The 25889-nt window shown below is 42.8% G+C and overlaps 2 protein-coding genes across 2 annotated transcripts; both read left to right on the top strand.

The window, feature by feature from the left end:
• Positions 1–293: 293 nt before the first annotated feature.
• Positions 294–6541, top strand: LOC126011633 (PRAME family member 27-like). The gene is made up of 4 exons (XM_049775450.1): positions 294–370; positions 1727–2137; positions 2735–3298; positions 5977–6541. The coding sequence occupies exons 1-4, from the start codon at positions 294–296 to the stop codon at positions 6539–6541; spliced, it is 1617 nt and encodes a 538-aa protein (XP_049631407.1).
• Positions 6542–11997: 5456 nt separating this feature from the next.
• LOC126011632 (PRAME family member 12-like) lies at positions 11998–25340 on the top strand. Its single transcript, XM_049775449.1, has 6 exons — positions 11998–12127; positions 16350–16356; positions 20637–20813; positions 22072–22278; positions 22671–23243; positions 24776–25340. Exons 1-6 carry the CDS (start codon positions 11998–12000, stop codon positions 25338–25340), a joined length of 1659 nt encoding a protein of 552 aa, XP_049631406.1.
• Positions 25341–25889: the final 549 nt, after the last annotated feature.

Below are 25889 nucleotides of genomic sequence, written 5' to 3'. Positions count from 1 at the left end.
ATTGCTCCCGGCAGGCTTGGGGGACCATATGGGATTCCGGGATTCAAACCATCGTCCTTCTGCATGCAAGGCAAACACCTTCCCTCCATGCTATCTCTCCAGCCCCTTTATTTACTTTCTTCCCTGAATGACATCTGATCCAACTAAGTAATAGAGGCAAAGGAACCAATCTAATCTAATTATTGGAATTCAGGGACCCACCCTACACTACCACTTTCCTATTGGAGTTAAACAATTGTGGGAGTGAGACAAGATTAGCAAACCCTATAAAAGCTTCAAGCAGCAAAGAAGAGATGCAGTATCTTACCATCTGGAAATCTCGTTACAGGATATTCAAGAGGTCAAAGACGCGTGCAGCATGTCTTACACGGTGAGTTATGCCCTACACCAATCAATCCTCCTACCCCTATTTTATTTTATTTTATTCACTTTTTATTTATTTAGGTTTTGGGCCACACCCAATGGCACTAGGGGTTACTCCTAGCTCTAGGCTCAGAAATTGCTCCTGGCCTGCTCTAGGGACCATGTAGGAAGCCAGAAATTGAACCAAGGTCTGTCCTGGGTTGGCCACATGCAAGGCAAATGCCCTACTGCTGTGCTATTGTTCTGGTCCACTTGGCACATTTTAAATATAACTTCTTGGAGATTTGGTGCCCGTCTTTTGTGCCCTTAATTTATAGTTTGATATTGAAGCTTATGATTTTCTGGTACAATTTCTTTTTTCTCTAAAAAGATTTCTAAATTTCTAAAATATTTTTTTTTATCTAAAGCTTACTGAGGGGATGGAGCGATAGCACAGTGGTAGGTAAGGCATTTCCCTTGCATGTGGCCAATACAGAACGGATCCCGGTTCCAATGCCTGCATCCCATATGGTCCCCTGAGCCTGCCAGGAGTGCCTTCTGAGCTCAGAGCCAGAATTTACCCCTGAGTGCCACCGGGTGAGCCAAAACAAACAAAAATGTCCCTAAAATAAAGCTCACTGAGGTTAGACAAAATGCAATCTCTCTTTAGAGTGTAAAATTTCCCTGGAATGTCTGTCTCAAAGATAGGCAAGGGTAGGGAGGAGTGAGGAGGGCATTGGGGGCGAGAAGGTTGCACTGGTGACGAGGTGTACTTTGGGGGAGGGGGGTTTGGGCCACACCTGGTGGCACTGAGAGGTTACTCCTCAATATGCGCTCAGAAATCGCTCCTGACTTGGGGGATCATATTGAACGGTGAGGGATCCAACTGTGGTCTGTCCTAGGTCAGCCGAGTGCAAGGCAAACACCTTACACCTTATTGCTGCGTTACCGGCTCTGGCCCCAGGAAACAAATTTTTTTGTTTGTTTTTATTTTGGATAGAACTGAGGTCCATCCTAGGCTAGTACAGGCATGTCAAATGCTTTACCGCTTATGCCACCACTCCTAAAACCCTACTACAGTCATGTTTGTAATAATGGTGCTTAAATAAAGACATTATTCTAAAAAGAAAGAAGATAACATTTCTCAGGCTAGATCAATAGGACAGTGGGGCAAGTTGTCAACCTAGATTCCATCCCCAGTATCCCACACTGCCCCTAAGTTGATCAGGTGTGATTCCTAATGACAGATCTAAGTGTAAGTAAGCCCTGAGCCCTCCTGAGTGTGTTCCCCACCAAAACAAAACAAAACAAAAACAAAAACCAAATAAGTGTGAAGTTTCTCTTGGGCTAACCACCTGGCCATAATTTGTTAATGTACTGTTAGCATTAGAGATATTGGGCTAGACAGTGCTAAAGCATCTCTGGGCTGTATTCTTAGCAACTGGAAAAAGAAAGAAAAGAAAAGAACAACTTGTTATCTGGTTCTTCTACAGCAATTCCTTGGGGAAAGAAGAGAAATAGAGAGTCTCCTGAAATCGGCAATATGGACCCTATTGAAGCACCAAAATTTAGCCATCAGTGCTCTGGAGTTTCTTCCCAAAGAACTATTCCCACAGCTCTTCCTGAGTGCCTTCCGTTTTGAATGCACAGACACACTGAAGGCCATTGTACAGGTGTGGCCCTTTCCTACTCTCCCACTAGGGACACTAACAGATAAATTCTGTCCCTGTATGACGAGTTTAGAAGCAGTGTTGGATGGAATTGACCTGCTGCTTGCTCAGGAAGTTTGCCCCAGGTAAGGTTCTGGACAAGTGCTAAGGTGGTGGGAACCCTGGAAGAGAAAGGGTCCTGGAGAGGAGAGTGTCAGTAGGTAGATGCCAACAAGAGACACCAAGTGTGCTTTGTAGTGATGAGCTCATTGTGAGAAACCTTCTAGAAGTGTCCTCTAGCTGAGGGATCCCTCTCTTCAGGAAACTGTCTTGTCCTGCTCCCAACAAACATTTAGACTTAGAAACAAGATGCTAGGATGGGAAGGATGCTTGGAGAAAGGAGAGACAGGGTACCAGAGGGTGGAGAGAGCTGATGTGTGTGGGTGTGAATGAGAAGCAGAGAGGGGAATAGCTCCTTCCCCAAATCAGAAGGTGGCTCAAAGTGTAAAAACTGAACATCCCGGGGCCCAGAGATAGCACATCGGCGTTTGCCTTGCAAGCAGCCAATCCAGGACCAAAGATGGTTGGTTTGAATCCCGGTGTCCCATATGGTCCCCGTGCCTGCCAGGAGCTATTTCTGAGCAGACAGCCAGGAGTAACCCCTGAGCACTGCTGGGTGTGGCCCCAAAACAAAACAAAACAAAAAAAAATTGAACATCCCCAACCCATGCCTTTTCCAACAGGAGGTGCAAACTAGAGATATTGGATTTTTGTCATTCTGGTGATCAGTTCTGGAATCAATGGTGTGATATCCCTATTCGATGGGTCCGAGATTTAAAGCCACCATTGTCTGTGGGCAGCTGCAGAAAAGGACACACCTCAGTGCTCCTGGAGGTGGCCGTTGACCTGACAGTTAATGATGGTCCCCTCTGGGAAGTAGAGAGTCACGTACTTGACTGGGCAAAGGGCCGGAAGGACATCCACCTGTGCTGTAGGAAGATCACTTTTATGGACACGCCCCTCTTTATTATCTGGCTGAATGACATCAAACTGACCTGTGTTCTAGAAGTAGAGGTCTATTTATGGTTGAGCTCCTTTAATCCGGTATTACTCACTCCGATACTTGACAAGATGAAAAATCTGCGGAGGCTAATTTTCACTACCCAGCCACCAATTCGCATGACCATGGAGGAGCAGCAGCAGTTTATGCCCCCGTTTTCAGAGCAGTTCCTCTTGCTGAACAGCCTCCGGGAGCTCTATATGGACTCGACCATCTTCCTCAAAGAAAATCTGGACAAGGTGCTTTGGTAAGAGGTGCTAAAATCTGAAATTGATGCTATGGAGGGAGTCTTCATTGAGAAAATTATCTGGGAATGGTGCTTTGTGACTCTCACAAGATCACTGGTCTGAGTTATTGTAGGAAAAGGCTAAATAAAGACAGGTACACACACTCAAGCATCCTATGTTCTTTGAGTACCTGAGCTCCTCACTGGGAAATAGCAGTGAGTCTGGCTAGAATTCAATGTCTGTGATATGTGGTCTGGTCACATAGCTATACATGGGAGATGTCAGGATTGGGATGGTGTCTAATTGGGTGAGAAGGCCAGCCAGAATAATAAAAAATGGTCTGGGAGTCGGCTGAATGTGGTTATAGCCTGTGTCACAGAAGTCAACAGACACTTTGGTATACTGGCTAAATATTTTGTCTTTCCACGTGTCACATTATCCTCTCCAGTCAAGAGCTTCTACCATTTAAATATTTCTCTCTTTCTTTCTTCATTCTTTCTTTCTTCTTTCTCTTGCTTTCTTTTCTTCTTTCTTTTATCTTTTTTCTTTACTTTATTTCCTTCTTTTCTTCTTTCTTTCTCTTCCTCTCCTTCCTTCTTTCCTTCCTTCTTTCCTTCCTTCCATCCTTCCTTCCTTCCTTCCTTCCTTCCCTTTTCTTTCTTTCTTTCTTTCTTTCTTTCTTTCTTTCTTTCTTTCTTTCTTTCTTTCTTTCTTTCTTTCTTTCTTTCTTTCTTTCTTTCTTTCTTTCTTTCTTTCTTTCTTTCTTTCTTTCTTTCTTTCTTTCTTTCTTTCTTTCCTTTCTTTCTTTCTTTCTTTCTTTCTTTCTTTCTTTCTTTCTTTCTTTCTTTCTTTCTTTCTTTCTTTCTTTCTTTCTTTCTTTCTTTCTTTCTTTCTTTCTTTCTTTCTTTCTTTCTTTCTTTTTCTTTCTTTCTTTCTTTCTTTCTTTCTTTCTTCCTCTTTTCTTTCTTTTTTTTGGTGGTTTTTGGGTCACACCTGGCAGTGCTCAGGGGTTATTTCTGGCTCCAGGCTCAGAAATTGCTCCTGGCAGGCACAGGGGACCATATGGGGCGCCGGGATTCGAACCGATGACCTCCTGCCTTACCTCCATGCTATCTCTCCAGCCCCCCTCTTTTCTTTCTTTCTCTCTTTCTCTCTCTTTCTTTCTCTCTCTTCCTTTCTTCCTCTCTTCCTTCCTTCCTTCCTTCCTTCCTTCCTTCCTTCCTTCCTTCCTTCCTTCCTTCCTTCCTTCCTTCCTTCCTTCCTTCCTTCCTTCCTTCCTTCCTTCCTTCCTTCCTTCCTTCCTTCCTTCCTTCCTTCTTTCTTTCTTTCTTTTTTTTTTTTTTTGGTTTTTGGGCCACACCCGGTGACGCTCAGGGGTTACTCCTGGCTATGCGCTCAGAAATGGCCCCTGGCTTGGGGGACCATATGGGACGCCGGGGGATCGAACCGCGGTCCGTCCTAGGCCAGCGCAGGTAAGGCAGGCACCTTACCTTTAGCGCCACCACCCGGCCCCATCTTTCTTTTTCTTTCTTTCTTTCTTTCTTTCTTTCTTTCTTTCTTTCTTTCTTTCTTTCTTTCTTTCTTTCTTTCTTTCTTTCTTTCTTTCTTTCTTTCTTTCTTTCTTTCTTTCTTTCTTTCTTTCTTCTTTCTTTCTTTCTTTCTTTCTTTCTTTCTTTCTTTCTTTCTTTCTTTCTTTCTTTCTTTCTTTCTTTCTTTCTTTCCTTCTTTCCTTCTTTCTTTCCTTCTTTCTTTTCTTTCTTTCCTTCTTTCCTTCCTTCCTTCCTTCCTTCCTTCCTTCCTTCCTTCCTTCCTTCTTTCTTTCTTTCTTTCTTTCTTTCTTTCTTTCTTTCTTTCTTTCTTTCTTTCTTTCTTTCTTTCTTTCTTTCTTTCTTTCTTTCTTTCTTTCTTTCTTTCTTTCTTTCTTTCTTTCTTCCTTCCTTCTATCTTTCTTTCTTTCTTTCTTTCTTTCTTCCTTCTATCTTTCTTTCTTCCTCTCTTTTGCCTTTGTTTGTCTCTTTTTTTCCCTTTCTGTTTTCTTTCGCTTTTCTTCCTCTTTCTTTTTCTCTTTCTTTCCTTTCTTTAATATTTGTTTTCGGTTCCTTTTCTGCAGTGCTCAGGTCTTACTCCTGGTTCTATTCTCATATCAGACTATGCAGGGCTTGCCATATGGGCTGCCAGGTATCAAAGTCAGGTTTACCATGTGCAAGACAAGCACCCTAAACACTGTACTATTGTTCTGGTTTGAGATGATATTATTCCATACTTTTCTTTTTCTATACACTCCCCTATCAATTATTAAGCACTGTTCTCTGGGACATGTGTCCTCTAACCAATCCTCCTTGCACATGTTTTGTTTTATCTCCTTATGTCATAATCCATAATGCTCGACTTGATTGACACTTTGTGTCATGGTCTCTATTGAACTGGTTTCTAAAAGGCCAATATCTTGTACCATAGTAGTCAATTTTCTAGATATGTGTGATCCTCTTGGGAGGCAAAGAATGTTCTTGAGATTTGAGAGCTTGACCTACAACACTGTTAAGGGTCAAAGGGCTCAGCTTCAAATGAAAGTGATCTCTTATAGCCTGGCCTTCATAGGAGGGTCTTTTATTCCATGATCTTAGTGGTGAGCCTTCTCCTATCTTGAGGTCCCTCTCCCTGTACCATTCTCCAGGATTGAACTGTTTCTCTCCCCCAGGTGCCTGAAGACCAATTTGGAGACCTTGTTCATCACTAACTGTACGCTTCTCATACAAGACATGACACAAATGTCCCGGTGCCCAAACCTTAATCAGCTGAAGAAGTTGAGTCTGCATGGAACTTGCCTGAGACTTTTCAGTACCCCTCTACAAGTGCTGCTGGAGAACTGTGCATCCACCCTACAGGACCTGGACTTAGGGGTGTGTGGGCTCCAGGATTCCGATATGGAGGAAATCCTGCCTGGGCTTAAACTCTGCTCCCAGCTCAGGGTCCTGAAACTCCAGGAGAACTGCTTGTCCATGGCCACACTAGTCCAAGTGGTGTGTCACCTGGCAGAGTTGCCTCACTTAATGCTGGAGATATATCCAGCCCCTCTGGAGAGTTACAGTTCTCCAGGAAAACTCCACCAGAGGACCTTTGATCTACTTTGTGCAGACATGACGAATGTTCTTAGAGATTTAGGAAAGCCCAGGTCCATCTTTCTCCATATCAATTTCTGTCGTTGGTATGGCCAGAGTATGCTCCACAAATGTGAGGCCACTTTTTCATCTGTGTCAGAGTGAAGTGATCATATTCAAATGATTTCATTGCCCAGTTCAGCAAAAGAATAGAACTAGGTGTGTATTACAGGGACACAGACTTTTGGGCTGAAGAGAGAATGTTGTATTGCTTAATGGTGAGAACGATATGGAGCTGGTACCTTGAGGGTGATATTTGTACTGGGGAAAAATGGGATCTTCATGGATTTGTTCTTAGAGCCAGAAGTAATTTCTGTATTATTAAGGCAGTTTGTCCTTAGTTTATATACACGAGGGTGTGAGTGTTCTTAAACAGAATGTTTTATAGAAAGTCAGAAATAAAAATTTTGAAATGAAAATTACATCTGTGTCAACCTTGACTTTTATGTTTCTCCTATAATCCCCTGTTTTCCCTTGATATTGATGACTTTTACTATATTATTGATCCCAAGTATTGATGACTCCAGTGTGTGAGTTCCACAATGACACACTTACTTAGGCTTGTGGCTGTGTCTCAGGAGATCCCACACCTTTGTCATTTTCTCCAGGGCTTTCTTCTCTAGGGTCATCCCACTTCATGGCTCAAGACACACATTGAATATGCTACATGAGAAAATCTCACAGAGCCACTCTTGTGGCTCAGAGGAAGAGTCCCATCAACCATATGTCTTCTCCAATTGGTCACTGAGTCTGGTTCGGTCTTTATTGCATAAGGCTTTATTGCATAAAGCAGAACCTGTGCTGAAAGTGGGTCCTAAATGCACAAAAGGTATAGTCCATGGCATTCTGAACATGTGATTGTCCTGAGAATGTAGGGGGTCTATGATTGGGAACATTGACCAGTAAGACACTCATACTTTAATGAGCAAATATTTTGCTATATCTGCACAGAATGTTAATATTGTTTGGTTTGGATTGGGGTGAGAATATCACACTTGGAGGTGCTCCAGGAACTACTTCTAAGGGTAGCTCAAGGAACCATATGAAATGGTCAGTATTGAACTCAGACCTAGTCAGTACCAGGTATGAACCTTTCCTTCTGTACTATTGCTTTGGCCTCTCTTGTTTGGTTTTATCCCATTTATTTGCAATTTACTTTTTTTTTTTTTTTTTGGTTTTGTGCCATACCTGGTGATGCTCAGGCTATGTGCTCAGAAATCACTCCTGGCTTGGGGAACCATATGGGATACCAGGGGATCGAAACTTGGTTTGTCCTAGATTAACATATGCAAGACAGATGCCCTACATCTTGTGCCACCACTCCAGTCCAAGGTTTTTCTTCTTCCTTCCTTCCTTCCTTCCTTCTTTCTTCCTTTCTTTTTTCTTTCTTCCTTTCTTTCTTTCTTTCTTTCTTTCTTTCTTTCTTTCTTTCTTTCTTTCTTTCTTTCTTTCTTTCTTTCTTTCATCTTTCTTTCTCTCTTCTCTCTCTCTTTCTTTCTTTCTTTCTTTCTTTCTTTCTTTCTTTCTTTCTTTCTTTCTTTCTTTCTTTCTTTCTTTCTTTCTTTCTTTCCTTTCATCCTTCTGCATGCAAGGCAAATTACCTACCTCCAGGCTATCTCTCCCGCCCTAGTTTTTTTCCTTTTAAATATTTTGGGACTTACCTACACTGCATATGAGACTCTGTGATACTGTGAGTCAATGTGGGGCAATCAAAAGAAAGCATGGTACTACATTTTAAAAGGAACTTTAGGGCCAGAGCTATCATACAACAGATAACACTTCCGTGCATACTGCTGACTCAGTTTTTGTCTGTCACTATATATGTCACCACCCATCACTGGCAGGTGTGATGCTTGAGCACCACTATGTTTTACATTTTTTTCACTCTACTTGTTTTATAGAGCTCTACCACTCATTAAATGTACATTTGCAGCTGAATAAAAATCTATCTTATGTAGAGCAAAGTCCTATTTCTGGAGATTTCTGTTCATGGAACTTAAACATCAGTCCTACGCTGAGACACAAGACACAGTGACTCTATGTCTGTCTTCGATGATCAAGAACCATCAGTGCTTATTTGTAGAGGCAGACATACATAAACTTGGCAGGTTGAGAACAGAATTGGTTGCTGTTTACTTTTTTTTTTTCCATTTAATGTTTTGTATTGATTGTGCTGGAGATCAAAACCACACATGCAAAATAATTCCCCTACCCTGAGTCCATAGTTGGTACCCTTTTCAGGCAATGAATGATGCCCCCAGTCAGTGGGATAGAATATCTGTCTTCAGACTCTTGATAAAAAATTCAATTCATGAAGAAACTCCAGTCAAAACATGGTGGTCATTTCATCCTCTGTCATTCATGTCATTTGATTCATAATATCACCACTCCAGTGAACCCCAAAAAGCACCCAAAACATGTACTTTACTGAGAGGTAGGGGCAGTTGCTGCTATATGAGGAACTTATAAGAGTTCCTTATAAGACAATTTAAATATATATATATATATGTATATATGTATGTATGTATATATATATATATATATAGAGAGAGAGAGAGAGAGAGAGTGTCTTTTCTTTTGGGGGGCGGTTTGGGTTACACCCGGTAGTGCTCAGGGGTCACTCTTGGCGCCAGACTCAGAAATTGCTCCTGGCAGGCTCGGGGGACCATATGGGATGCCGAGATTCAAACCACTGACTTTCTGTACGCAAGGTAAACGCCTTACCTCTATGATATCTCTCCAGCCCCAGGAGTGTTTTATAAAAATTTATAAGACAAGTGCTTCTTTTCTCGTGAAGGAAGTAGAATACACTCAACTTATATGAGAGCTCATGGAATTCACACAACTGATTCCTGCTGAGGGCTTGACACACATGTAATGCTCAGGAATTGGGTATTTTCCTCCTGTGCCCTCCTGGAAGAACTCACATCCTCTGCACCCCAGAACCATCCTGGAATCCTTGACAAAGAGCCGACAGCAGAGGATTCAGCATCCCAATTAGTGGTGCATAATTTCATTTTTCTTATCACTACACTTAGGTTACTATTGTCATACAATGCATGTTTTTTTGGTTTGTTTGTTTTTATAGTTTTCTTTTTTTTTTTTCCAGTGAGCAACCACACCCAGTGATATTCAGGGGTTAGTTACTTCTGGCTCTACACGCAACTCTTGGTGGTGATCAGGGAAAAATGAAATGCCCAGTATCAAATTTAGGTTACCCTCATATTAACTAAACATGTGCTATCACATAAGCCCTCTCCTTTTCTATGAAGGTAGAAAGTTGGTAATGATGAGAAATCATCTTTCATTTTATGCAAAGAGCAATCCATACAGCCAGCATGAAGCCATATTTCATCAAAGGCTTGTTTAGGAGCTGGAGTGACAGCACAGCAGGTAGGGCTTTTGCCTTACACGCAGCCAACCCAGCTTCAATCCCTGGCATCCCATATGTTCCCCAGAACCTGCCAGAAGTGATATCTGAGCAAAGCTAAGAGTAGTGACTGATGACCACCAACTGTGGCAAAGGAGGGGCAATATGGGATGCATGCTGGGAACAGGGGTGAAGGGAGGACAACATTGGTGGTGGGAATGCCCCTGATACAATGTCACTATGTACCTAAAATACTACTGTGAATGATTTATAATCCACTTTGGTCAAAATAAAAAATTATCAATAAAGAACAAGATAAATTGTGTTTCATATATCTTCTCTTTCTTTCAGTGACTGACTTTCAGTCACATATACATATGGAGGTGGCATTACACACTTTTTTTTTTTTTTTTTTTTTTTTTTTTGGTTTTTGGGCCACACCCGGTAACGCTCAGGGGTTACTCCTGGCTATGCGCTCAGAAGTTGCTCCTGGCTTGGGGGACCATATGGGACACCGGGGGATCGAACCGCGGTCCGTCCAAGGCTAGCGCAAGCAAGGCAGGCGCACCTTACCTTTAGCGCCACCGCCCGGCCCCAATTACACACTTTTTTAAATCAAGCCAGAGATCCCAAAGAATATTGCAGCAGGATAATTTGGGGAATAAAATTGCTCTCTCATGTCTACAAGGTAGGCACCTTACCACTGAGTCTCCTCTTTGGACACTAAAACAGTGGCTTTTACAGAGCACAATCTTCATAGTTCAGGATCTTGACTATAAGATTTTAGTTGGGGGCCCGGAGAGATAGCACAGCGGCGTTTGCCTTGCAAGCAGCCGATCCAGGACCAAAGGTGGTTGGTTCGAATCCCGGTGTCCCATATGGTCCCCTGTGCCTGCCAGGAGCTATTTCTGAGCAGACAGCCAGGAGGAACCCCTGAGCACCGCCGGGTGTGTCCCAAAAACCAAAAAAAAAAAAAAAAAAGATTTTAGTTGGGCATGTGAAGTGGTGCTGGGGACCAAACTCACAACCTCCTGCTTTGAGGCATGTGCTCTGTCACTGAGCTGTCTGAAAGACCCTCCCCTTTTTTTATTTGATCTTCAGTGGAGGAAAAAACTAGGTTATTTCTTTTCTTTCTTTTTTAGGTTATTTCTTTAGATTACTCTATCTGGGATGTTAAAAATAATACTGCAATTAGGTTGTGAATATTTTTCTAAATAGTGATTTTATTTTATTTATTGTCATTTTTTAGATACTGATTACAAAGTTATCAGCAACAGAGATTCAAGCATGAGATGTTCGCTTCCCCACCCTTCCCTTCACTCCAGTCATTGCACCTCTTTATCAATGATCCCAGTTTTCCTACACCCACCACTACCAGACTCGTTTCAATTTTACTGTCAATTGTGTCCTGTGCTTCCAAAATGTTGGCTCTAGTGATATGGATATACAAAGTCTTCACTACTACTCCACAGTGAACTACAACCCCTGCCCTAGCCTCGGTTACTTCTTGTCCTTTTCTGGCTCCTCAACACCACCACCTCTATTTCTCTCCTTCCCTGTGATTTTCATTCCTGTCATCTCTTTATTGCCAAAGCAAATTTGCAACTTTCCTTTTCCTCCAAATATTTAGGAGAACTCTTTGGGGGTTTTAGAACAAGAGTTCTGAGAGTTTGAAGGATATGGCCATTTCTCTCTGTGGAGAAGCTGCCTTGTTCTATTGACTCCAGTTGGATCAAAGTACAACACGAAGAATATTTTTGCATGAAGAGACCCCAAAGTCTGGGTTAGATAGTGCAAACTGAGGGAGACTCTAGCACTCATTCTTCATAACAAAATTGAAAAGCATGAGCCCATGATATTTCTATGCCTTATTCTGTGGATATGATGTCATGTATGTTTCCCAGGAATGGCAGAAAACTACTGGGGAGGGAATCTGCTTTGAATGATTTCTAGAAGAATCCTCCAATTAGGTGTTGGTTACCAGGAAAGCATGAATCTGACACCACAGCTTTGGGTGGCTTGGTATGAAATTGGCTACCAGAGGGCAGCTTGATACAGTCATAGACCTTTTCTGGTGAGAGGTACAAACTACTAAAGCAGAGGGGCATAGCTGTGTGGATGTGTGGATGTGGATATGTGTGGGTGTGTGGAGTGTATATGATGATGATGTGTGTGTTGTGTGTGCATGAGGATGTGTGATGAGTGTGGAAGTCTGATGTACTCCCAGGAGGGCTATCCAAGCATCACAGCCACATGCCTTGGCTTCATCCTGTCCTCCTCTTTACCTCCCCGGGCCCGAAGCTCTCCCCATCTAGAAAAAAGTAGGCTCTGGGTGTAAAGTCAGATCTGCTGAATGCAGCAAGCTCCAGCCTTGCCTCTGAGTACAGTTTCCGTTGTTGTTAGACAGTCACTCAATACACATCACTGAGTGACACGTGTGCTCATGGGCAGAGAGGAACAGGGATGCACCTCAAATTATGTCTTTTTTGTTGTTGTTTTTTGTTTTGGGGCCACACCCGGTGACGCTCAGGGGTTACTCCTGGCTATAAGCTCAGAATCGCTCCTGACTTAGGGGACTATATAGGATGGTAGGGGATCGAACCGTGGGTCCATCCTAGGCTAGCACAGGCAAGGCAGATGCCTTATCTCTTGTGTCCCTGATCCGGTCCCTCAAATTATGTCTTGAAGAGATAAGTGAATGAGATAGGAGGAGAAGAAAGCCAGTTGCCAAGAGGGTGCAGACGCCCTGTTTGAAGGACAAACTCCTAGACTCAGCAGTCTCATGACTTTGGGGCCATGATCACCACAGCTCTAAATACATTCTTTGGAGACCATGTGATTGTGTGGAAAAAGCCCATTGCTTCCCCCATGTGGGGGGGGGGGGAGTGGAGAGCTACCTGAGATTTGTTGAGATGAGGAACCAGTAGTTCCTGGAGATGATAACCAGAAGATGTTGAACCTACTTAGGATTATTTCCATCTTTTCCTCTAATGTTCATTCTCGCCAATGGCAGAAGTTACTTAAGATAGCAGCAGTCAAACTGTTTTCATCTCTAAGACTACATTGGCTCACATGTAATTTTATCTTCCCAGTTTTGAGTCCACGATTCTCACTTGATTTTTCACAGTTTCTGCTGGTAGGATTTGATAGAAATTTCAATATCTGGGCCAGAATTGAAACAGTGGTAGGGCATTTGCCTTGCATTTGGCTGACTCAGGACAATGTGGGTTTGATCCCTGGCATTCCATATGATCCCCTGAGCCAGGAGTAATTTCTGAGTGTAAAGCCAAGAGTAACCCCTGAGCACCACAAGGTGTGGCCCCTACCCCTCCAAATAAAATCAAAATAAAAGAAATTTTAATATATGGCTTCATTGTTATAAGCTATTGGACCATGTATTCCACTTGAGAGATAACATAAAAGGAGAAATTTGGGGGTAGAGAGGGTTTGGGGTACTCAGGGCAAACTCTTGGCTCTATGGATCAATCATGGTGATGCTCAGGGCACCTCATGATGCATGAGGACTTAGAGATCAAACCCAGGTCAAGTGTCTTCCCTGATGCATGATCTCTCTCTGGCCCCGGGGAAGGGAGGTTTTGAGTTTCTCTACCCTCACAGTGACAGAGGAAAGGGATAGGTCAGCTTGAGATCAGACTGGTGTGCTGGGGTTGACCATCATAGGCATGAATTGGGTGAAATTAACTTTTTCATTTGCTGATCCAATTCAAGAACTATTCTGTTTGCTAGAGCAAACTATGTCTGTCCAGTGCCCAGACCCAGGTGACTGATACCACACTTTATTTATTTTGCCATACAGGTGATTTTTTTTTTTTTGGCCACAGAGGTTCCTTGGGTTTATTCCTGACTTTGCACTCAGAAATCACTCTTGGCAGGTTAGGTGGGACCCTATGAGATGGAAGGGATAAAATCTGGGTTTATCCCAGGTCAGCAGTGTGCAAGGCAAATGCCCTACTGCTATGCTATCACTCTGGCCCCACAGAGTAGCCCCACTCTGGCTACTATAAATAATGCTTCTATGTACATAAGAATGCAGAGGAAATTTTTTGTTTTGTTTTGTTTTTGGGTCACACCCGGCAGCACTCAAGGGTTACTTCTGGCTTTACGCTCAGAAATCTCTCCTGGCAGGCTTGGGGGACCATATGGGATGCCAGGATTTGAACCATGGTCCTTCTGCATGCAAGGCAAATGCCTTACCTCCAAGCTATCTCTCCTGCCCCTGGAGAGGGAATTATTATATTGTGTTTTTTGTGATCCTGGGTATATCCCTAGGAGTGGTATTGCTGGATCATATAGCACTCTATGTCCTGTTTTATAAGGAATATCCATATTGTTTTCCAGAAAGGATAGACTAGATGGCATTCCCACCAGCAGTGAATGAGAGTTCCTTTCTTCCCATCCAATGCCATCAGTGGTAGTTCCTCTTCTTTGTGATGTGTACAATGTCTGTGGCATAAGATGATATCTCATTGTGGTTTTGATTAGCATCTATCTTTCTGATGATTAGTCATGTGGAGCATTTTTCATTTGACTTTTGCCTATCTGTATTTCTTTGTTGAGAAAATGTCTGTTTATTTTTTCTTTCCATTTTTTGATGGGGTTATATGTTTTTATCTTGTTAAGTTCTGAGAGTATATCTTATATATTATTTCCTTATTTGGAGAATGTGGTGTGAATAGTTCTCTAATTCCATGGGTGACCTTTTTTTTTACCCTAGTCACTATTTTCTTTGAAGTGCAGAAATTTCTGCTTCCACTTGTTTGGACAGTGGTGTTTTCTCATTGAAGATACCTTTAGTTTTAATGTTATGAAGTGTTTTGCCTATGTTTTCTTCTATATACCTTACAGTTTCAGTTCTGATATATATCTGACATGTAAACTGCTTATGGATTGGGAGAATTAGCATCTATAAAATAGCAATAGTCCCCAAATCATTATACAAATTGAATGCAATCCTTCTAAGGCTAGCCATGACATTCTTTTTTTTTTTTTTTTTTGACATTCTTCCAAGAAGTGGATCAAACCCTCTTGAAATTCTTTTGGAACAATTAACACTCAAGAATAGCTAAAGAGGGCCGGGCGGTGGTGCTAATGGTAAGGTGCCTGCCTTGCCTGCTCTAGCCTCGGATGGACCGCGGTTCGATCCCCCGGCGTCCCATATGATCCCCCAAGCCAGGAGCGACTTCTGAGCACATAGCCAGGAGTAACCCCTGAGCATCACCGGGTGTGGCCCAAAAACAAAACAAAACAAAACAAAACAAAAAAAAAAAGAATAGCTAAAGCAACCCTGAGGAAAAAAGAAGATGGGAGACAACACTTTCCTCAACTTTAAATTGTACTACAAATTAATAATCATTAAAACAGCATGGTACTATAATAAAGAAAGATCTTTAGATCAACAGAATAGATTGAGTATTCAGAAAATGACTCTCAGTCATACAATCAAGTAATCTTTGACAAAGGGGTAAGAACTGCAAAATGAAGCAAGAAATGCCTTTTATTTATTTATTTTTGGGTCACACCCGGCGTCACTCAGGGGTTACTCCTGGCTCTGCACTCAAAAATTGCTCCTAGCAGACATGAGGGACCATATGGGATGCCGGGATTTAAACCACCATCCATCCTGGATCAGCTGCTTGCTTTGGTAGGCAAACACCCTACTATTTCTCTGGCCCCAAGGAATGTCTTTTCAACAAGTGGTGTTGGGACAACTGGGCAGCCATGTGCAAAAAGTAAACACAGACCTCTATCTAAACCATGCACAAAGTTCAAATTAAAATGCATTAAAGGGGCCGGAGAGATAGCACAGTGGTAGGGTATTTGCCTTGCATACTGCCGACCCAGAACGAACCAGTTTGATTTCCAGCATCCCATATGGTACTCCATCTATGAGGAGTGATTTCTGAGTGCTAAGCCAGGAGTAATCCCTGAGTGCCACCGGGTGTGGCTCAAAAATCAATCAATCAATCAAGTTTAAAAATGCATTAAAGGGGGCCAGAGAGACAGCTTGGAGGTAGGGTGTTTGCCTTGCATGCCGAAGGATAGTGGTTCAAATTCCGGCATCCTCTATGGTCCCCTGAGCCTGCCAGAAATAATTTCTGAGCATAGAGCCAGGAGTAACCCCTGAGCGCTGCTGGGTGTGACCCAAAAAACAAAAACAAACAAAAAAATGCATTGAAGACCTTATATCAGACAGTTTCTTTTTTTAAATCCTTTATTTAAGCACAATGGTTACAACCATTTTGGAATTGGGTTTCAGCCATAAAATACCTTGGGCCTGAGAGATAGCATGAAGGTAGGGCGTTCACCTTGCATGCAGAAGGATGGTGGTTCGAATCTCAGCATCCCATATAGTTCCCCAAGCCTGCCAGGAGTGATTTCTGAGTATAGAGCCTGAGTACTGCCAGGTGTGACTCAAAAACAAAACAAAACAAAACCCAAGCAAACATAAAATGCATATCTCAGATTCAAAATATTTTATTTCAGAATTTTGTAGATAAACGCATCACAGATTTTGTGTCATAGGATTCAGGTATGTGGTTTCACACGCGGGTAGGAGAATAAACAAAATAGAGCAAGGAAGCTGGAAATTTTGTACTTGTACATGGGCACCTTGGGACTTGTCGCCACAAAGTCCTAGGCAACAACTGAATGATAAAGATGTTTTGCACCTTGGATATGATAGAGATGAAGGAACCCCCTTCAAGGAGACAGTTTTATTGCTGTTGTTGTTCCTTGGGCTACATCCGGCGGTATTCAGAGGTTACTTTTAGCTCTGCACTTAGGAATCACTCGTGGCAGGGCTTGGGAGATCATCTGGGATGCCAGGAATTGAACCCGGGACTGCAGCATGCAAGGCAAATGTCCTAACTGCTGTTGATTACTCTGGATCAATCATCTGTTGATTACCCTCTTGAAGGTAATTTAAATGATGTTTTAAAATTCGAAGAACCAGAGACATTGGGAATGTGTCTTAGCAAAATAGCACATACTCACATGGGAGCCCTGACTTCTAACCTTGATACTGCAGACAATGAAATAAACAAATGAGGGGCCAGAGAGATAGCATGGAGGTAAGGCATTTACCTTGCATGCAGAAGGACAGTGGTTCGAATCCCGGCATCCCATATGGTCTCCCGAGCCTGCCAAGAGCGATTTCTGAGCATCAAGCCAGGAGTAACCCCTGAGCACTGCCGGGTGTGACCCCAAAACCAAAAACCAAAAAAAAAAAAAAAAGAGAAATAAACAAATGAGAAGGACCTCAATGGAGGACTGTCTTTCCTTTCATGATGTTATTTATCTGCTTGCTGCCTACTCCTTTAGGATTCTAGGTACTCTTGAAATCAGCTGCAGAAACTTCCATGATGATGGGCCAAGTGCTAATAAAGTTGGGTCTCAGGGTCAGATAGCATTGTTATCTTTCCCTGGCCTCACACAATGATTGTGGGTCTCAGGGGAATTTCTCCTCTTATTTCTAGGGTTTCAAAGAGTTATAACACAATTTCTTTTTTTTTTTTTTTTTTTTGTGGTTTTTGGGTCACACCCGGCAGTGCTCAGGGGAAACTCCTGGCTCCATGCTCAGAAATTGCTTCTGGCAGGCACAGGGGACCATATGGGATGCCGGGATTCGAACCGATGACCTTCAGCATGAAAGGCAAACGCCTTACCTCCATGCTATCTCTCCGGCCCATAACACAATTTCTAAACTCTACAATCTTGTGAGAGGGCCTTGGCAGGGCCCTGAAAACCATGATTACTTCTGGTTGTCCATGTAGGTCCCTCAAGTTTAATTCTGCCTATTGGTGCAAAGTTGGTGTTTTATGACACAAGAGAGAGCCCGACTCTCTAAGAGATGTCATCAAACCATATTTGAAGACTTTGGTCACATAAGCCCACATTTGTGAGGAGTTAGTAGAGTTTTGGGGGACAGTGTGACAATAAAGAAACCAAGATTCCTTGGTTAATGTCCTTACTATCCTGCATAGAGCATTGGTTTTTGTTTCCCATTTAGACTTATTTGTTTGTGTATTATGAAATGGTTGTGATTGTAGCCAAACCTGCAGTATTTGTGGGATGGTGGGGATCCTACTCTGAGCTCCTATAGACAAAGCTCATAAAATATTTATAACAAGGAATATGTACTGGGGCCAGAGAGATAGTACAACGAGTAGGATGCTTGCCTTACACGGGGATAATTTTGGTTCAATCCCTGACATCCCATATGATTGGTCACTTGAGCAATCAACCAGATGTGATATCTGATTGCAGAGGCAGGTATAACCTCAGAATACCACTTTGTAGAGCACCCAAACCAACCCCTTTCCCCATAAGTGAAATGTATATTCTAGAAGTGGATGATTCTCAACGTGATGATTTGCAACTAGAGAATATTTAATCCCATGATACCTCATTGCCAGCTCCAGTGTTTGAAGCTTGGGGAGTTGTCCCAAGCTCATGGTTACTAAAGATAGTGTTGCTCTGAAATCTATGCTGAAGGAACAAAGAAGCCTTGAGAAGTTGCATTGATTTCAATTGGTAACTCATGTCAGAAAAATGTGCATTTGTTAAAAACGCTTGGAAAAAGGTTTATGGACCACACTTTGGGATCATACTCAAGCTTAGAAGGTTACAAAGGGCCCAGAGATATAGCACAGTGGCGTTTGCCTTGCAAGCAGCCGATCCAGGACCAAAGATGGTTGGTTCGAATCCCAGTGTCCCATATGGTCCCCCGTGCCTGCCAGGAGCTATTTCTGATCAGACAGCCATGAGTAACCCCTGAGCACCGCTGGGTGTGATCCAAAAACTAAAAAAAAAAAAAAAGAAGGTTACAGAAAAATAATGGTGGTGTGATGAAGGTGGAGTACGTACTGTATGAGACACCTCCTTTATGGAATAAAGCGTGCCTTTTAATGGAAGTTCTCCTGGGGGTCAGAATATATCCTTATACATCTGGAAACCCACAGGTAGTTCTGTGTTTCTGGTCATCAATAACCTACAGTTTCTACCCTCTGGGCCCCTTCATCAATGATCATTGTAGGCTGCATGGTGTGAGTCAGAGCCTTCTCCAGCCTGTTACTGAGCTAATCTAATCTTCTAAGGAGAAAACTATATCTTTTCTAGAGAAGGATGAAGGGGAGCTTCCTATCTCCTTATGAATGATTGTGTTTGTTGGACCTATAGAGAGAGAGCACAGAATTAAGGAATTTGGCTGGGCTTGAACCCCATACCCTTCCCCCTTTTAAAATGTTGAATAGCACATATGATACTCCAAGTTCCATCAACTTTTTTTGTGTGTGAGTAGAAGTCATTGGAAAGGGGTGAGGGGTCAAGATGGGGGGGATCAGTGGTGGAGGCAGGAGGAGGGCAGGGGGGTGCTCAAGTTCCATCAAATTTTACTCCTTTGTTTATTTGTTTGTTTTTGGTTTTTGGGCCACACCCAGTGGTGCTCAGGGGTTACTCCTGGCTGTCTGGCTCAGAAATAGCTCCTGGCAGGCACGGGGGACCATATGGGACACCCGGATTCGAACCAACCACCTTAGGTCCTGGATCGGCTGCTTGCAAGGCAAACACCGCTGTGCTATCTCTCCGGTCCCAAATTTTACTCCTTTATTTACTTAAATTTTTCACTAGAGGTAACACCCAGTTGTTATCAGGACTTACACCTGGCAGTGAACTCATTCTTGGCGGGCTCAGAAGACCACATCAGGGACCTGTAATAGAATCAGGGTTGGGCAAGTGCTACTAGGGATAACTCTTGGCCACAAAGTTAGTTATAACCTCTGAGAACCAGTAAGTGTATCTCCAGAAGCACACCTTACAGAAGGTGGGACTGGAGAGATAGCATGGAGGTAGGGCATTTGCATTGCATTTGGACGATGGTCCGAATCTCAACATCCCCTATGTGACCCCCCCTCCAAGCCTGCCAGAGGCAATTTCTGAGCACAGAGCCAGGAGTAACCCCTGAGCGCTGCCGCGTGTGACCCAAAAACAAAAAGAAAAGAAAAGAGTGACTTCCGTGGTCAGTTCCCTTTTAATTTCTTTGCTCTACAAATAGTCATTCTTAAATCACTCCTTTTGCCCCTCAAAGAGATAACCTAACCAAGATTTCATTCTTCGACAGGGCTACCATTAAGAAAATCCAAGCTTGTCCTCAGTAGCATCCTGTAAATCTCAAGAATTTTGATCAGTTCTCTTGCACAGAAACCTTCCCATATGCCTGGAATCCAGTCACCGTGTCAATGGTGGATCCTCACCAATCATAAATGGGATCATGAGCTACTATTCCCCAGTTTTATAATTCCTGATTACTTGGGAGTGATACTTGATGTGAAGCAATTTCAACAGTGGAACATGTTTTCTTGGCTCATATCAAGAACTTTTCTTTCCCCTCAGGACTATGCTTGACTTATGGGGCAAAGCTCCATCTTTTTTGTTTGTTTGGGGACCACCCGAGTAGGATTCAGGGATTATTCCTAACTCTGCTCAGAAATCACTCCTGGAGGAGCTCAGTGAACTAAGTGTGGGCTGGGGTTGAACCCAGGTCAGCTGCGTCCTTGCCCACTGAACTGTTTCCTTTGTCCTACACCATTTCTTGAGTTACAGAGTAAGTAACAGAGTACCTGAGTCTTTAATTGTTCCTCTATATTTTCTTTCTTACCTGAATGACATTTGATCCAATTAAGTAATCCAGTCAAAGGAACCAAAGTAATCTAATGATCTATTGGGATTCAAGTACCCACCCTATTCTCTGGTTTTTCTATTGGAGGTGTTAAGAATTGGGACCCACCCTATTCTCCTTTTTTCTTATTGAAGGTGTTTATTGGGATTCTGGGAACCACCCTACTCTCCTGTTGTCCTATTGGAGGAAAGCACTAGAGCCAACCCTATAAAAACTTCAGGCACCAAAGAAGAGATGCAGTATCTTACAATCCCGGAGTCTTGCTACAGGATCTTCAGGAGGTCTAAGATATTTCCAGCATGTCTGCCATGGTAAGTACTACATGGAGCTGATGATGCCACCAGGTTTCTAGTGATCACTAGTGCATAGGATGGTGGTCAACAATTTATAGGCCTTGGTCATTTCCTTAATATTTATTTACAAAGAACAAATTTCAGATTAGGGTTTTGCCTCCAAGGGTTGTCTTGTATTTACCCAAAATGCTTGATTTGGTTTTCGGGTTATATCATTTTCATACATTCATATATGTATATGTATTTCTATAACTTACAAAGCAGGATATACTGTTTTTTGGGGGAGCACAGAAGTAGATATCAGGGGTTACTTCTGACTCTGTGCTCATAAATTACTCTGGTAGGCCAGGGGAATCATATGGGATGAAGGGGATCAAACTTAGGTTCACCACATTATAAGGGAAATGCCTTATTTGCTGTGCTTTTGTTTGTTTGTTTGTTTGTTTTTGGGCCACACCCAGCAGTGCTCAGAGCTAATTCCTGGCTATCTGCTCAGAAATAGCTCGTGGCAGGCACAGGGGACCATATGGGACCCTGGGATTCAAACCAACCAGCTTAGGTCCTGGGTTGGCTGCTTGCAAGGCAAATGCCGCTGTGCTATCTCTCTGGCCCCATTTGTTGTGCTTTTGCTCTAGCTCTTAGGACATTGTAAATGTAAGTAAAGTAACTACTTGGAGTTCTAATTCTTGTCTATGTGCCCTTAATTTATAGTTTGATATTGTAGCTTATGATTTTCTGGTATGATTTATTTTTAAACAAAGTTTACTTATGTTTGACAATATTTTCACGATCCAATCTCTCTTTTGAATATTAAAATTTCTCAGGCTGGAGAAATAGCACAGAGGATGAGATGCATATCTGGGAGTAGTCAACCTAGGTTCAATCCCCAGTATCCCCTATGGCCCCCAGTTGACCAGGTGTGACCCCTAATGACAAATATAAGTGGAAGCCCTGAGCTCTCCTGGATGTGCACCCCCCAAAATAGTAACCCAAAAGAAGGTGAAATTACTCTGAGTCCAAACACTTGGACATAGTTTTGTTATTTTACTATTAGAATTAGAGATATTGGACTAGACTGTGCTAAAGTTCATGCTTGGTATGTGTATGGCCATAGGCTGCATTCTCAGCAACTGAAAACTAGAAAAAGAAAGAAAAGAAAAGGACAATCTATTATCTGGCTATTTCCACAGGTTCTCCCTAGGGAAAGAAAAGAAGTGAAGAGTCTCCTGGACCTGGCGAGACTGACTCTATTGACGCAACAAAACTTGGCCCTCAGTGCTCTTCCCAAAGAGCTATTCCCACAGCTCTTCCTGGATGCCTTCCATTTTGTATGCATAGACACATTGAAGGCGATTGGGCAGATATGGCCTTTTCCTTCTCTTCCACTTGGGACACTGTTAGATAAAGCCATTCCCTGTATGGAGAGTTTGGAAGCAGTGTTGGATGGAATTGACTTACTTCTTGCTCAGGAAGTTCGCCCCAGGTAAGGTTCTGGGAAAGTTGGTAAGATGGTGGGAACCCTGGAAGAGTAAGGGGTCAGGGTGAGAGGGGCCAGTAGTAGACATCAAGAGGAAACTCCAAGTATGCTGTGAAGTAATGAGCTCACACTGGGAGATACCATCTAGAAGTGTCCTCTAGGTGAGGAAGTTATATCTAATAGAAGCTCTCTTGTCCTGCTCTCAGTAAACATTTAGAATTAGAGACTAATATGGTAGGGTGGGAAGGAAGCTTGGAGAACAGAGAGACAGGGAACCAGAGGGTGGAGAGAAGTAATGTGTGGAAATGTAAAAGAGAATAGAGTGTGATTTTCCTCCAAATCAGGAGGTGACTCAAGGTGTAGAAACTGAAATCCCCACCCCATCCTTTTTCCAACAGGAGGTGTAAACTCCAGGTATTGGATTTCTGTCTTTCTGGTGATCGATTCTGGAATCAATGGTGTGATATCCCTGTTCGATGGCACCAAGAGACCAATCCACCATTGTCTGTGGGCAGTTGCATAAAAGGTCACACCTCAGCACTCCTGGAGGTGGTCATAGACCTGACAGTTGGCATAGGTCCCCTTTCAAAAGTCCAAGCTCGAATCCTTCAGTGGGCAAAAGCTAGGAAGAACATTCATCTGTGCTGTAGGAAGATCACTTTTCTGCACGTGCCCACCTTTGTCACCTGCTTGAATGACATCGAATTTACCTGTGTCCAAGAAATAGAGGTTGATTTATGCTGGAAAATATCAAACCTGGTATCATTCGCTCCTATGCTTGGCCAGATGAGGAATCTGCAGAGACTAAATTTCTCTACAGAGCCACCTCACAGCACCACCTTAATGACCATGGAGGGTCAGCAGCAGTTTGTGGCCCTGTTTTCAAAGCAGTTCCTTCTGCTGAACAGCCTTCGGGAGCTCTATCTGGACTCAGCCACCTTCCTCAAAGGACGTATGAACCAGGTGCTTAGGTAAGAGATGCAGCCTCTGAAATTGAGGCTATGGATGGAGACTTTATGTACAAAATTATCTAGGAATGGTGCTTTGTGCCCAATATTACTGTCTTTTCATTTCTCCCATATTCCTCTCCACTCAAGAATTTTGATCATTCAAATACTTCTTTCTTTCTCCTTCCTTCCTTCTTTTTCTTCCTTCCTTCCTTTCTTTCTATTTCTTTCTCTCTTCTTTCTTTCTCTATTTCTCTCTTCTTTCTTTCTTTCTTTCTCTCTCTTCTTTCTTTCTCTATTTCAATCTCTTCTCTTCTTTCTTTCTTTCTTTCTTTCTTTCTTTCTTTCTTTCTTTCTTTCTTTCGTCTTTCTTTCTTTCTTTCTTTCTTTCTTTCTTTCTTTCTTTCTTTCTTTCTTTCTCTTTCTTTCTTTCTTTCTTTCTTTCTTTCTTTCTTTCTTTCTTTCTTTCTTTCTTTCTTTCTCTTTCTTTCTTTCTCTTTCTTTTGTTTTTTTCTTTCTTTTTCTTTCTTTCTCTCCATTGTTACTTGTTTTGGGTTCTATTCCAGCAGAGCTCAAGACTTACTACTGACTGTGAACTCAAAGTTCATTCCCAGCAGGGGTTGTCATATGGGATATCAGGGATCAAAGTCATGTTTGCCATGTGCAAGGCAAATCTCTTTTTATTTTTTTTCCAGTTTTTGGGTCACACCCAGCATTGCTCAGGGGTCACTCCTGGCTGTCTGCTCAGAAATAGTTCCTGGCAGGCACAGGGGACCATATGGGACACCGGGATTCGAACCAACCACCTTTGGTCCTGGATCGGCTGCTTGCAAGACAAATGCCGCTGTGCTATCTCTCCAGGCCCAAGGCAAATCTCTTAAACACTGCTATAGTTCCATAGCTTTTTTTTTCTATACACCTCCCTATGTTTCTGAGTGTCAATTGATAAGCACTGTTCTTTGGTTGTTGTTGTTGTTGTTGTTGTTTTTGTCAGACCCTGCAGTGCTCAGGGGCTACTCCTGGCTCTGAGCTCAGAAATTGCTCTGGCAGGCACAGGGGACCATATGGGATGTTGGGATTTGAATCACCATCTGTCCTGGATCGGTTGTGTGCAAGGCAAATGCCCTACCACTGTGCTATCTCTCTGGCCCCAAACACTGTTCTTGGGACATATATCTTGTAACCAATCATTCTTGCACATGTTTTGTTTTATCTCCTTATGTAGCAATTGATGATGCTCAACTTTATTGGCACATTGGGTCATGCTCTCTATTGAGGAACTGGTTTCTAAAAGGCCAATATATTGCATCATCCGAGTATATTTTCTGAGTATGTGTGCTTCTCTTGGGAGGCAAAGAAAGTTCCTTTGATTTGGAGATCTTGACCAACAACACTATTAAAGGCTAAAGGACTCCGCTTCAACTGAAACTGATATCCAAAAGCCTGGCCTTTATAGGAGGGTCTATTGGGCCATGATCTTAGTGGATGAGCTTCTCCTATTTTGCGATCTATCTCCCTGTACTGTTTTCTAGATTTAACTGTTGCTGTCTCCCCAGGTGCCTGACGACACATTTGGAGACCTTGTCCATCATGATGTGTACGCTTCTCATACAAGACATGACACAAATGTCCCAATGCCCAAACCTTAATCGGCTGAAGAAGTTGAGTCTGAGTGGCACTTACCTGAGACTTCTCAGTATCCCTCTGAGAGGACTGCTGGAGAACTGTGCATCCACACTGCAAGACCTTGACTTAGGGGTGTGTGGGCTCCAGGACACCCACCTCAAGGAAATCCTGCCTGGGCTGAAACTCTGCTCCCAGCTCAGGGCCCTGAAACTCCATGGGAACGGTGTGTCCATGGCCACACTAGTCCAAGTGGTGCGTCACCTGGCAGACCTGCCTCACTTAATGCTGGAGATATATCCGGCTCCTCTGGAGAGTTACAGTTCTCCAGGAAAACTCCATCAAAGGTCCTTTGATCTCCTTTGTGCAGAGATGACGAATGTTCTCAGAGACATAGGAAAGCCCAGGTCCATCTTTCTCAGCACCAAGCCCTGTACTTGCTGTGTCAAGAGCATCTCTCACAACTGTGAGCCCAAGTTCTTACCTGTGCCCAAGTGAAGTTGTCAGATTCAAATGATTTCTTTGCCCCATTTTAGCAAGAGCAAAGGACAACTAGGTATCTATTACGTGGAAACAGACCTGTTAGCTGAAGAGAGAATCATGTGTTGGTCAACGGGGAGAAAGACACCCTTGAAGGTGATATTTGTACTGGGGAATAATGGGACCTTCAGGGATTGGCAATAGAGCTAGAATTAACTTCTTTATTATTCAGACACTTTGTCATTTGATATTTGTCATATATACATGAGTAGTATATATACATGAGTGCTATCATATGGTGTGACTGGTCTTAAACAGAACAGTAGAAATTCCAAAGATCAGAAACGAAAAGATCTGGGTCTGGTGCCTAACTCAGTTTTGAAGTCTGTGTCTTCCATGTGAAGACCCCTGTTCTACCTCTGACAACATATGCCAAATAAAGGATATTCCTGCCAATCTTGACTCTTGTCTTTTTTCTATAGATCCCTATTTTGCCCACATTTCCCACAGGATCCCAAATACCGATGAATCCAGTGTGTGAGTTCCCATTATGGTACACTTGCTTGG

This window comes from Suncus etruscus, chromosome 6, assembly GCF_024139225.1.
Source record: "Suncus etruscus isolate mSunEtr1 chromosome 6, mSunEtr1.pri.cur, whole genome shotgun sequence".
Classification (NCBI taxonomy): Eukaryota; Metazoa; Chordata; class Mammalia; order Eulipotyphla; family Soricidae; genus Suncus; species Suncus etruscus.
The sequence above is the reverse complement of the archived record's forward strand: the minus strand, read 5'-3'. Positions and strand labels throughout refer to the sequence as shown.

Excerpts from the sequence above, each read along its gene's own strand:
- LOC126011633 (XM_049775450.1), top strand. The coding sequence starts at position 294 with ATGCAGTATCTTACCATCTGGAAATCTCGTTACAGGATATTCAAGAGG. Across the intron at positions 2,138-2,734 it reads GCTCAGGAAGTTTGCCCCAG|GAGGTGCAAACTAGAGATAT; the intron begins GTAAGGTTCTGG and ends CTTTTCCAACAG. Across the intron at positions 3,299-5,976 it reads AATCTGGACAAGGTGCTTTG|GTGCCTGAAGACCAATTTGG; the intron begins GTAAGAGGTGCT and ends TCTCTCCCCCAG.
- LOC126011632 (XM_049775449.1), top strand. The coding sequence starts at position 11,998 with ATGTGTGATGAGTGTGGAAGTCTGATGTACTCCCAGGAGGGCTATCCA. Across the intron at positions 20,814-22,071 it reads TTTCCAGCATGTCTGCCATG|TGCTCTTCCCAAAGAGCTAT; the intron begins GTAAGTACTACA and ends CTTGGCCCTCAG. Across the intron at positions 23,244-24,775 it reads CGTATGAACCAGGTGCTTAG|GTGCCTGACGACACATTTGG; the intron begins GTAAGAGATGCA and ends CTGTCTCCCCAG.